Source organism: Lygodium microphyllum, unplaced genomic scaffold (genome assembly GCF_053477565.2).
Source record: "Lygodium microphyllum isolate KBCC unplaced genomic scaffold, Lygodium_microphyllum_v1.1.10 scaffold_154, whole genome shotgun sequence".
Classification (NCBI taxonomy): Eukaryota; Viridiplantae; Streptophyta; class Polypodiopsida; order Schizaeales; family Lygodiaceae; genus Lygodium; species Lygodium microphyllum.
The window spans coordinates 1241-15200 of record NW_028229637.1 but is presented as its reverse complement, the minus strand read 5'-3'; the positions used below and the strand labels follow the sequence as shown (position 1 = coordinate 15200).

Genomic DNA, 13960 nt, shown 5'->3' with positions numbered 1-13960 from the left:
ACAAATTACATAGCGCACTCTGAGCTACACACTTGGCAAGACGCTCTAAAGCATCCCCAATGGCGAGAGGCCATGGAAAAGAAGCTTGAGAGCATTGACCAAAATGAAACCTAATTTTGGTGTATCATCCAAGTCACAAGGTCATTGGAGTTTGGGACAAAATGGATTTTTAGGACCAAAATGAAAGCATATGGGACCTTCAATAAGTACAAGGCTCGCCTTGTGGTACAAGGGTTTCAATAGAAGCAAGGTATTGACTATGAAGAAACTTTTGCTCCAACTACACAATTGACATCATTTCATTTGTTGGTCATACTAGCTACTCATCATGGCTGACCAATCTATCAAATGAAGTCAAAAGTGCCTTCTTAAATTGTTATTTAGAGAAGAGTTTAAATGGAGTAGTCTCTTGGATTTTCTCTTCTTGACTACAAAGATAAGGTCTTTCACTTACAAAAAGCCCTTTATAGGCTGAAGTAAGCACTGTGATCCAAGTTCCACAAGATGGATGAGTTCCTTCAAACTCATGATTACCGTTTCACCCTTTATGACCCAAACTTATATGTAGAATACACTTCAGAGGGGGTTAACTATATATGCATTGATGATTCATTGATAGGCTCAAATTCTGCGACCATTGCAAATATAAAGGCCAGACTCTACTTTACCTTTGAAATGATCGTTAGCTCTCTTATGTCTTTCAATGCATCAAAAATGTCTCGTTGGATTGCTTGTTTTCACGTGTTGAGATATATTAAGTGTACTTATTCATATGTGAAATCAGTCTTCCTTCTCCAAAAGGGTGGTGAATGATCTTATTATACACTAATTACAGCAAGCCAAAAATTCACGCAAACTGAAATACAAATGTTACCGATTAATCCTAGTTAGTACACTACCCATTGGCCCCAGAATTGGTGCCCCTTGCGGTATTTTTTTAACTTATAATAGAAAGAGCACATTGAGATGGCTCCAATCTCCTTTGAAATACAATGCACGTTACTGTCATATATGATGAGCGAACCTTCAAACAAATTTACCCCTTGATTTGACAAGGGATTGGCCATCAACTGACCCTTGCCTAATCAAATCTAACCCCAAGTTCAATTAGAATGGGCTGGCCTCTCAAAATCTCTAAAAATGCCCAATTTCTAGCTACCGATTTCAAGTCCTAGGCCTTTAATTCTTTGGCATGGGACCCAAGGTGACTAGTAAACCCTAAATTTTACTATGGAATAGGATTTGTAGTAACAAACACGCAGCTACTCTTCACCATGGTCTGAAAATGGCTTAGAATTTGCATGAGTGCCGAAGATAGAGAAAAATCTGATGTCTAATGCTAAAATCTGATCAAGTCAGCAGATGCACTAATCAATAACAGCCATAAATGATGTCGCCTACTACAGAGGACCCAAAATGATGTTGCTTGCTCAAAATGCTGTTCCCAGCTGTAGGCAGCATCTCCAAGCTGTCACCTGCAGTAAATAGGGCTCCTAATCAAGTCGCCCCTTGTCTTGGAGGATTCAGTTGGGTGCAGTTGCTCCAAATTGGCTGGGTACAGCAGCTGACCTACTCTCCTCCTCTCCCACACTGCCCAAAATGGTCTCTCCAACCTCCTACACCCTTGATCCAATGGCTTGGCTGCTTTCAAGTGGGATGTCTCAAGGTACTATAGGCTGAGCTATGCATAGCAATCCCTTCTGGGTTCTAGTTTTGCGCCTAAAAGGAGATGTTTAGCAAAAAAATGCATTCCAAACTTAAAACATTCAATTAGCTCTTTAAAACAGCACCACAACATGTTATTATCAAACTTTTCATTAGATTACCAAACTTTCCCGGAAACTGTGTTCCATGAACCAAACCCCGATTTGGGAGGATCCACACATGTATAATTAGAAGGCTGCACTTCCACTCAGCCCATCTTGTTGTCGGCGCCTTGTCTACTGCTCTCTAGACCCCTTCCCATGCAGATACTTCAGTTCATGCTGCTGTCCACCAGCCAAGCACCTACATCCAACCTTCATCCAGCCTATGTTTGCTATTGATCAGTCATTGCCAGCCTCTTTGCAGCCTGTTTCCATAAAGACAAGCTATGTTTGTCGCCAGGCTACTCACACTACTGCCATGTCATCAACCAGCTGGCGCTACCTCTGCTGCATTTTCAGTGTACAGCTGCTGCCCTACCTGCCCAATGTCTCCAGGGGCTATCAGTTGTTCATAAGCTGCTATACTCACTGCCAAATCAATTGTCCACATCCTCAGCCCTATGTTTTGGGACAGTGAAACCTGCATAGCTATTCTTCGCCATTTACTGCAGCTGGTCACTATTTCAAGGCTTCCTCTTGCATTTCGAGATCCATTCAGAGTATGACACACTCCAATTCATCTCTTTGCCAACATTCTTTCAAAGACACAGGCGTTTGAGGTTTGGTATTCACTCTTCATAGTATATTTATTGTATTGAGCATCGTAAAGAACAAGCAAGGACCATACTGGTATTTTTTCTTTGTACAAATCAAATAGCTTGCCAGCAGAATGAACAATGGGGCTAGTCTACCTAGAAGGATGAGCAGTAAGGCCTTTAGCACTCCACCTATCTAGACATGTTCACATGGGCCAAGTGCCAATGGGCGCACATAACATCACAAAGCACAAAATAGCCTACAAATATGTTTGAAAAGCATGAGCAAATGAATGATTATACATATACCATCAGCAAATGTATATAACCAATGTCAACTCTAAGAAGTCACCATGACTATGTCTAGCACTATGTTCAAGCTTCCTAATGATTGTGCCAACAATCAATGAAGAGGAAAAGGACAAGTGCCTCATCATGGTGCATTAAGAGATACCCTTCCCTTGAGAACAATGGGGCTAGTCTATCTAGAAGGATGAGCAATAATGCCTTTGGCACTCCACCTATCTAGGCATGTTCACATGGGCCAAGTGCTAGTGGGCACACATAACATCACAAAACACAAAATAGACTACAAATATATCTGAAAAGCATGAGCAAACGAATGATTATCCATATACTATCAGCAATTGTATATAACCAATATCAACTCTAAGAAGTCAGCATGACTATGTCTAGTACTATGCTCAAGCTTCCTAATGATTGCACCAACAATCAATGAAGAGGACAAGGATCCTCTCTTAAGAAGTGTCTCATCATAGGGCATTAAGAGGTATCCTTGTCTTGAGACCAATATGGACAAATAGGTTCGGTAGATCTAGCGCAACCAACTCATCAAGCACCATTTCTGATCATTACGCAAGGAGAGAGGCAACAGACATTAGTTCTTTGTTTCATATGGTTGTTAAAAAAACAAAGTTGTTGAGCAAAAAAAGTAAATAGTGGTCAAGGTGGCTCGACCTAGGTTGCATGAGACAAGTTTAGCAATCATTATTGACAATGCTTATTGCCATTGTAGTACAGCTCAACACCCCAATCCTACTCCCACCTCAATGAACATCAATCCATCCATATAACTATATTGCCTTCTGTCACAAGACTGTGACAACTATTACCTTTTTGTTGATTTCTTTATTACATATTTTATTTGGTTTTTCTTTTTGGAAGGATCCCTCTTAAAATCTAAACGCCCGAGTTGCATGGCCAGTATGTGAAACGGACAAGAATGTTCAGTGAGTCAAGACTGGATAGTTAAGGTCCAGTACAAGTCTGGAAGAGACTGATGGCACTGTAGATTGACAAGCCTGGAAGAGACTTGTGAAAGTGTATATGGACAAGTGTGTTGAAAAACTAGCCTGGAAGAGACTAGTTCAAAGTGAAGATGGACAAATCTTCGAGAGATTAGTCCATGTGGGGTCATCAATGGAAATTCACTTTCAGTTGAGCTACATTACAAATTTGGATGTAGCCATAGTCTGCAAAGATGGTCAGAAGACTAGTGGGGATGCAATGGACTCCTAAAATTTTGGGAGTTACTATTTTTGGACCCCAAAATCTGTTCGCGTCATTATCTTCGTTTTTGTACTAGGATTAATCCTCTGGTTTGTGCCGAGGTCAAATTTTGAACCGAGAAGAGAGAATTTTAGACCGAAAGGTTTAAACAGGAAAATTGTTACATGTATGCCATGTGTCACAATTTGGACATAAATTCCCAAAAGAGAGAGAGAGGGCAGCACAAAAACGAGTTTCAATGCATGGGGGGCTCATTTTTGTGAAAGGGAGATGGATTGCTGCAGATGGAGAGCTCGAGAGCTGGTCTACCTTGTCTATGATGCACAGAGGGCTGAGCTTACTTCCTACTCTCTCTCTTTCTCTCCCTGACAGTATGGTTATGCTGCAGAATCAAGGGTCTTTCTTTTGATTCAGGTACAGCTGTGTGGAATATGTTGATTTTGCATGAGACAAGAGCCTCCTTTCTTCAGGAACAGGAGCAGTTGTTTGCTGCCCACAAGCAGGAACAGATGAGGGTGGTAACCTCACCAAGCAAGTGTCCGTAACAACACTAAATCAGTACTGATTCTGGACTGTTCAAAGGTCATTTCAGAGCCCAATTGATGTCAGAAGCAAGGGGCACTGGGCCCAGATGATGCAGGACAGTATAGGGAACAATATGAGCTGAGAACAGTTGTCAGAACAGGTCTGAACCAGTAATTACAGTGGGTAGAACAGTACAGGGAACAGTATGTGTTGTAAACAGGTCTCAGAACAGGTCTGAAACAGTAATTACAGCAAACTGAACTGGTCAATTCTGCACTCCAACCAGAAGATTCAGACTTGGGCAGAGTTTCCCCTCCTGGTCGGTTTGTTTTGGGTCAGTAATTGTACTGTTATGCTACCAAATTTTACCCAGAATAGGTGAAAGACAGCCCATTGTACTCTCTCTCTCTTTTTAAAAATAAAGAAATACCGCAAGGGGAGCCTAGCTTAGGGGCCAACAGGGTGTCTGTGTTGCAACGGGAGCATTTTAGCTTCCTGTTTTTCTTCTTGATTCTATGTCTTTAAGTTCAAGTAAAGTGGACGACTGTAAATTGGGTGAAAGCATTTATGTATTTTGATTGTACACTACCGCCCTTCCCAGTGAACAAGCCGGCTACACCTTCCCTCTCATATTGCATATTTTTCATATTTGTTATAAATAGGTGTCATTTTCAGTAAGCACCCTCCAAAGGGGGCTAACTTGCAACCTCCACTCCTCCAACATCCTCACAAGACAAGGTGGTCCTCTCCTCACACAACATTTCTCCCCTGTTCATTTAGTCCAACCTACCACACCAACTTCTACTACACCCACACCTCATTAATCCATCCATCCCTCCCTCCCTCAATGAGCTCTATCTCTGTGGGTTATGAGAGCACACACAAAGACTCCAACAACACTCAGCTTGTTCAGTCTAAGGTGGTCCTCGACACTCCAAACCAAATTTCTGCCTGAAAGAACGGAGGGTCTTCTTTCTACATGAAGCATGCTGCAGTACATTGAGACATTTGCTCCATTCACTCACATGACTACTATCCACCTAGTATAAGCTCTTACATCCCATGGTTAGCCAATTTATCAAATGGATGTGAAAAGCACCTTCTAAGCACTTGGATACCCAAGGAGAAACAGAGCAGCACAAAAGTGTCATTGCTTGAGGGTATGAGGTGTGTCATTTGCAGTATTTACCTTCATCACGATGATTTTCTTCCCAGACTCGGTTTTACAACCAAAACATTGGACCTCAAATGCTCATATTTACATCTGTTTGCTCTCATTCTCAAATTTGGATGTGATTGTTGAGTTCACAGTCCAAAATTAGGGGATTTTGGATTCCAGGTTCAACGGAAAATGACAAGCTGGCCATGATCAATGCAAAAGAATCACCAGCCATTCACTACAAACCATTAAAGCCCACCCAACACATGGGTGTAACTGACAAATTTCCCAGTTATACTTTGCAGCATGTGTTTCTATAACAGCTTTTTCCATTACAAAATCACTGGTACCTCTCGTTTAAAATTCTCTTCCCTTGAACAATAAGCACCACTGGTCTGAATGGTATCAGCTGTGGCAAGTTTGTTAGGTTCATCCTTCACTGCACCAGCACCCGATTGCAGAGCATTAGAAGCTAACTGTGCAGGGGCGGAATCCTTTGTTGCATCACCCGTTGCCTCTACTTTCACATTGGACATAGTTTGAAGGCCTTCCGTCTTCACAACAACCGGCCGAGCACTATTGGCATCCAAGCGGGCTGCAGTAAATGTCCGCATTGCATCCTCTTCATCATCATCGCCATCCTCCTCAGCATCCTCATCGTCCTGTTCACCGTCATCCTCATTGCCACCATCGTCATCCTCCTCCTCCTCCTCGTACTCCTCACGGCCGTCGGGGTCGCCAGCACTGATGCTGTCGAGCTGTGAATGGTTTGGCCCTCCACCGCTCTCATCGCCGCCGGTGGCATTCTCCTCGTCTTCCTCCAAGGAGGTGGCAGGCCCGTCGCGGCTCTCATGGGAGACGGACGAGGGGAGGGAGGAGTGCGCGGCAGAGGGGTGGAGGTTGGAGAAGGTGTGCGGGTGGTGACCTCCTGGGGCCGAGTGGTTTCCTGCAAACCCTAGGGAGGATGCGTGGTCATCGCCGCGCTTGCGCTTCTGGCCAGAGCCGGTGAGGGATGCGGAGGCGGAGTGGGAGTGGGAGGGAGACGGGGAAGGCGTGGGGGACTGCGAGCTGATGGAGAAGCCAGGGCCCAAGCTGGCAGGGGCTGGAGGGCCTGAGAAGCCCTCCATTTTCTTGCCTATCTTGCCCAGAATTGCGTTCAACACAGCCCCTCCGGTGTCTGATTTGATCTCCCCGATGCCCGCAAGGCAAGACTAGAGCTTCGGTTCAGTTCAGTAGCCGATTCGATGTTCAACGTTCATGTGTGCGAGAGAGAGAGAGAGAAAGAGAGAAAAAGGGGGGGAGATCTTATATGTACAAGACACGGGCAGGGTCACCGAATAAGGGTTTGGTTTGGTGGTCGCAAGCAAACCGCAACCTCCGCCCGAACCTGAAAATACGCTCACAAATATTCATATGTCAAATAATATACCGTTTGGAAATAAAGAGAATAAATGTCTTTTCTTTATCATGAATATTTAATTATTGTACAAAGGGCCAAGGGTGACGTCTCTTAGCAAGATCTTGAATTTTGATAATTCCAAAGGGCCACCATCAAGTTGGAATATAAATCTCCAATTCTTTTCAGTATATTATTAAAGGGTTTGGTTTGGTGGTCCCCAACCAAACGGCCTAACCTTCGCCCGAACCTAAAAAGACACTCACAAATATTCATATGTCAAATAAAATAATACTTGAAAATAAAGAAACGAAAAGCTTTAATTATTATACAAAGAGCCAGGGATGAAGGTCTAATTATTGTAAAGGGCAAATGTGACGTTTCCTAGCAAGAACTTGAATTTTGATAACTCCAAAGGGCAACTGCCAAGCTGGAATATAAATCTCAAATTCTTTTATGTATATTATCAAAGGGTTTGGATTGGCGGCCCCCAACCAAACTGCCAAACCTCCGTCCGAACCTAAAAAGACACACAAATATTCATATGTCAAATAAAATAACATTTTGAAAATAAAGAAAAGAAAAGCTTTAATTATTATACAAAGGGCCAAAGGTGAAGGTCTAATTATTATGAATGGCAAAGGCAACATTTCCATATTTGGCGTATAGTGGTTTAAAGTGGTGTTGGAAGAAGATGGGACAGCTATTTGGCAAGGTCCATCTGGATTTATGGAAATAGATTCCAGGAAAAGATGGACGAATCTGCGTAACACGTTTGTTTTGTCAAGTCATTGTGAACAAGTGCATGACCTATTTTTAAAAAATTTCCACAACACGAAACAATCACAAATATTAATTCACTCTCATATGTGATATTGAACAGGTAATCTTCCATTCAAATCCTCAACAACCTTGATGGTGGTATGTTGTGTTGTCAACTCCTCAGAGTACATGAATGTATGATGAAAGCAATATTCCCAACATAGACAAGGAGAGTATACATGTGGAGGGGTTGATATTGCAAAGGGTGGAGGGCAAAAAGGGCTTGGAGCATGCAGAGGAGACATGCACGAGTAACATGGACGAAAAGACAAGAGGCCAATTATTATTTGAGAATGAAGTGGACTCCTCTTTCTATGGTGACCTATCTATAGACCTTCCAATGTGTATGCCGAGTTGTTCCAGGAAATTGACATGGGGCCATAGGCCAGGTCATATTTTCATCCTCTTGCTTAATTTGTTGCTGATTCGCTTTTAAGGGTACTTTAGTATATGCGTTATGATTAGCATCATTTTTTTAGAGTTATATTATCGTGCTTTATCTAAATATCATTTTCTATCTATGCAGGTTACCTTTGACAATACCCATGGAGTAGGATGAGTTGAGGGATGACTGATGAGGAGTTGTAAGAGATATTCACATATATGTCTCCAAATCAAATGGCTTGATTTAAAGATATGGCAAACCAGGAGTTGTCAAGGCATCATCATGCCATTGTGTGAGGTTTACTTCGGCACACTCATCAACTTTGATTTCCAATAGACGAGGTCGATGCTTTAGACTAGCCCCAGATGGAGGAAACAGTTCTCAAGGGTGCACAGAGATGTGGATGCTGTGAGCTTGCGGTTGATTCCAGAAGGATTGCTACTCCTTGCTCTCACACTAGTTCCTAGTTCCAGAGAGAGGGTGGCTCAAGTGGGTGATGTGGAGGCACCAATGCAGTGTTTTTGTCTCGTCGATTTGGTGGGGATATTTGTCACCTCTAGGATTTGTCATGCCTGTAGGGACATTTACACTCGTGACTTTGGGTTTTGCTCAATCGTCCACAAGTGGCACCCCTATGGATGCTACTCCGAGAGATACTACCCCTACAAGCATGCCAGGCATACACGGCTCTCTTAGTTATACCCAGGAGCGTGGTCGCAGGTGGGAGAAAACACACCTTAGACATAACTTAGTAGGATACGGCTACCTCATAGATGACAGGATATGCGTTGTAATCATGAATGATGAGCGAAGGAGGGTGATGTCTTGCACGAGGGATTTGTGTCAAAAAGTATTTAGGCACAACGTTCTAGACCATAGGAAGAATATACCCGAGGGGAGCAAGGACTATTTAGTGGTATCTTTGCATGAGGAGTTTCCGGTACCTGCAAAGAGGTTTTCCACTAGGTGGATGATGGAGTGTATGCTTGCATACATGTCACACAAACAATTAGACGCATGCAAGGCAATAAGAATGGTGCCTCAGAGCCCGAGTGGCTAGACGCAAAGGATTGGTAGAGACTTAGGGAGGAGGCTACAAATTCTCCAGGACGATGGTAGAAGCAACAAGAAGCAGCAAGGGCATGGTTAGAGGCAAGGGTCATGCATCATCTGGGGAGCGATAGCCACAGGACTTATTTGGAGGATTTTGTAAGTTTTATTTTGGTTATTCTCACTTTCTTATTTGAAATATCACTTATACTAACAATCGTGTTTCTAACAATGCTATTCTATTTTCTTTGCAGCACTACATCACAAACTCCATCACAAACTGTGATCCCATAGGTTTGGAGACTCGATATGTGGAGAGACATAGTCTCACTACACTTATTGATAGATTGTATGCACATGGTGACCCAGTAAGTCAATCCTCTTTCTTGTTGGTAGTCACCGGTTTTTTTATGATGCATTGTATATAGTGGACTAATGTCTTTTTGTTCATTTTGTAGAGTCCGTTCACGCTCCTTTGTATCGGGAAGATGAGCTTTCAAATGGCGAGGATCTATAGCATGCGCTTGGATTCATGGAATGCAAATCATCTTCTTTTTTGGTCTTGTGATATGTGCAGGCCTCTCTCGTGTAGCATTCCTTTGATGCACTTATTATCATTTGTATAAAATCACACTTTGCGATATTTACATATAGATTTCATATTTGTTTTGGCTCTCCTCTCCATGGTTCCATGTAATTTCACGAGTTGGCATTGCTAGTCTCATACTTATTCTATGAGTTATCAATCTTGTGATTTTTAAGTAGTTTTTACACCTATCTTGACAACGATTGCATATCCAATGTGTAATTGCTTTGCAGAATATTATACAGCACGTGCTATGGGTGGCAAGGCAGGTTGCTTCCTTGCCACAATTTGTTTTCCCTGTGTAATCATTGTTATTTGCATTGCTAATTTATTGCATGCATCGGTATGAGTAGCACAAATAGTAATGTCTTCTGCAATGAATTTGTAGAGACACTTATACCGATGCTTTTAGTAATGGCGAGGGCTTTTGATGAATATTTATGTCGCTTTGAACGTCAATATGAGGTATGTATCTTATAGTGAGATAAGGATGATTTGAATAGACATGTGATAAATTGTCTATCATTTTTTGAATTGTGTTAAGTTGATATGTATTTTACTATTTCTAACATATATTTTACGCACTACGGAGCACAATGAGTCATCTGATGTGAGAGACCATGGCTTTAACCCAGATATTGTACTTCGCACTACTAATGCTTGGATTAATGTGCATAAAATGAAGGATATGGCAAGGAATAAATCAAGTAGTCATGTTGTCAAACATGTTAGAGGACATCACAATAATGTTGGATCCTTAAGGATCTTACATTGCTTGAGTGTCATAAAAAATGGATTAAATAAATTGTCCAAAAATCAAAGTGCTTTAATCTATTTTTTTAAATACTTTGATGATCATTTGTGGCAAGTTGGAAAAATATTGCAAGAGAAAGATTATGGCAAGTTAGCTGATGTAGCATGTTTATATAGTGGGATGGAAGAAATAATGGGGCACATAGGAGAAATGTGTAAGCACATTTAAAAACTAGCCAAGAGAAACTTTTGGAGATCATGAGGAGAAGCTATTTCCACTAGCCATAAGGATTATCTGTATCAAGGATGGAATATGTGAGTTGCTTGCTCACACATATGTCAACTTGCTTGGATTAGAGAGTGTTTCCCTTGATACATAAGTTGCATTATTAAAGGTTTATCTCAATAGATTTTCAGTCATGTTAACCCAGATGAATCATAACATGGCTTCATCCTCAAGGCCATAATTTAGCAGTCATTTTTAATCTTCCTCTTCATTTTCATGAACAATCATGCAGAAGGATTTAAAACTCTAATTGAATTTTGAAATTTGTTAATATGTTCAACTAATTTTGTCTTTAGCATAGCTTGATACAGTAGTGAGATTAATACACCTCATATTGCAAAAATATTATAATATGTATTCTCTTCATGTTTTCTCTTAGATTTGATGTATAATGCTCTCAATATGTTATGTTTTGCTTAATGTATTTTCTTAGCTTTTGTTCATACAAACTCTTGATATTCCAATCATGTTTTTTGTTTGTAGTTTCATACCTTGATAAATCATAATATGGCTCCCATTCATACACATGTTTTTTTGTTTGCTTTTTTTTTTCTTTTATTAGGATAAGGTGATAAATTATCATCCTGATTTGGTTTGTACCATATATTCTCTTAGGTTTTCCTCCACAACAATGGTGCTCCAAGTACATGCTTTACATATGGATTGTGCCTTAAATGTGCATAGACACATTCTCAATCTTACTAGATGTAGACACAGACACAATGCAAGATTAAGAACACAATTGTGCTAGCTACATGTAGCTAATTCTTGCATATAGAATATGCATGTATCTATACTTGCAAGAGATAGACATAAATACAATGCCATCCTCAATATACAAGGTCATTCTATGTCTTTATTACCTTTGGGTACAAGCATGGGCTTGGTTTATGATCAAAGCATGGTGGTTGCACAATAAATTTCAACTTACAAGTTGCGATTGGGACCATGAATGAAACTTCTTAGTAAAATGCAAATTATCATGCATTGTCAACTATCAATGGAGATAATGGACATGATATCAATCAAGAAGACACTGTGAATGTGAATGCTTTGGATGTTCAAAGGGTAGATGTACTGTGTGAAGCTAATCTTTTAGTTGTTTTTCAAAATGGATGATTTTCTTCTATTGTCCATGAAATGCTAGCTTTAGAAGTGCATCCAGCTCTTGTCGATGAATACAATGCACTTGACACTGGTCAAAGGACTTATGTAAATACAAGTAATATTGATGTTGATGTGATGGATGAGCAATGTAGAAATAACTATGTTGTGTTTCTTCTTGAAAATGGTGGATTTTGTAATATTCTTCATGAATTGCCAAGCTTGGAATTCCATCCATGAGCAACCATCTTCTATATCAAAAACCAACCATACATAATATTGGAATACTATGTGAGGTTTGTGAGCTTTGCATGGCTAAGATGTGGCACTAAAAAACAAAGAGTGTACACTTTGTTTTGATAGGAAAACATTCTTGTAGATGTGGAAAGGTACTTTTACCATCTTTATAGCTACCACCACAACCTTTATGTGATTTATTAGGTGGATTAAATCCACACAATAGAGAATTCAGAAAAAACATACGTGCTTACAATAGTGCTTTAACATTAGTTTCAATGGGTGCAAGAATAGATGAGATTTTACCTTAGTATGGAAGTGGTTATACTTTTCAAGTTCATGAATCAATATGTCATCGCACCGGTTCTCTCTTACTGAATGTGATTGAAAATGAAAGGCCAAATTTTGCACAGTTTTATATTGATGATATTGAATGTTTATGCAAGAGCATTTGGATAAGTGGTTGCATGTTTGCAAGCCAATCCATCTATGGATTTAAGAATGGCTATTTTTGAGAGTTGGGCCACTCTAGACAATATTTTGTTCCAACTACAAGTGAGGTTGCTACAATCATATATGGGCAAGGTAATTATACAATCAATCATCGTAATATTCATGTTTACACTCGCCAAGGACATTGTGTTACCATATCTAACTTACATCAAGCATGTATGCCTATGCTATATGTTCTTCTCTCTTTCCAAATGGAGAGGATGGATGGCATGTTAGATATAAATCCCAATTAGCTTCAAAACAAGGATTGTGTTACTTAGTTATAGTTTTATGCTTTTCGACTTCAAGTTCGTGATGATACTAACACATGTCTCTTGCATGGTGGCCGTTTGCTACAAAAATACATTGTTGATGCTTATTGTAGCATTGAGCAATGCGAATTAGCCTGGTGTCGTCATAATCAAGCAAGTTTGCAAACTGAATTATATAGAGGATTGATAGATATGGTCAAGGCAATGGATACATGCGAGAATCATGTTAGTGGGACTATCGTAGGAAAAATAATAGTATTATCATCTTCCTTTACAGATGGACCAAGCTTCATGCACCAACTATATCAAGATGTTATGGCCCTTGTATGGAGCAAGGAAAAACCAGATCTATTTGTAATCATGTCATGTAATCCTAAGTGGACAGAAATCATAGATGCTTTGTTACTTGGTCAAACTTGTAAAAGGGAAAAATATCGGGTACATGACCAAGTATATAAGATGTATGGGGTTTCATTTTTGCACCATCAAGTAATACAGTTACCCTTTCATCTTCATAATCTTCTTCTTCAGCTTTCATGGCTTCCTCTCCCTTAGACTCTCCTCTTCTTGGCATTCTCATGCTTCTTGTATTTCTCTCTCTTCTCTTAGTATTTCTCTCTCCTCTTCTTCCCCTCATTCTCTCTTCTCCTCATTCTCTCTCCTCTCAGTCTCCTTCATTACAGTTGGTATCAGAGCCTCAGTCTTTGATCTTCTCTTCTTTCTCTTTCCTCATATCCATTTACATTTTACAAAAAAAACCCTAGTTTAGATAGGTACAACGAGGACAAGAGCTGTAAGAGCAAGATGGGGTACCACAGGATGCTAGTAGCCTTTTTTGGAGATCTCACAAGAGCAATGGCCAAATTGGGATGTACTCACGTCAAATTTAGTAGCTCGTTTTCAACTTTGAGGTAAAGTTTTAGGGGTATAGGACTTGGAGAGAGTTTTAACTATAGTTACTT

General features: G+C 40.4%; 1 protein-coding gene across 1 annotated transcript in view; it reads right to left on the bottom strand.

The window, feature by feature from the left end:
- LOC148008375 (histone acetyltransferase GCN5-like) overlaps positions 1–6893 on the bottom strand; it is a 28340-nt gene extending 21447 nt beyond the window's left edge. Inside the window, exon 1 of the mRNA XM_087674265.1 lies at positions 5966–6893. Within this exon, the coding sequence (XP_087530391.1) occupies positions 5966–6742 (777 nt within the window). The 5' untranslated portion in view covers positions 6743–6893. The remainder of the gene's footprint in view (positions 1–5965) is intronic.
- Between the last annotated feature and the right edge of the window lie 7067 nt (positions 6894–13960).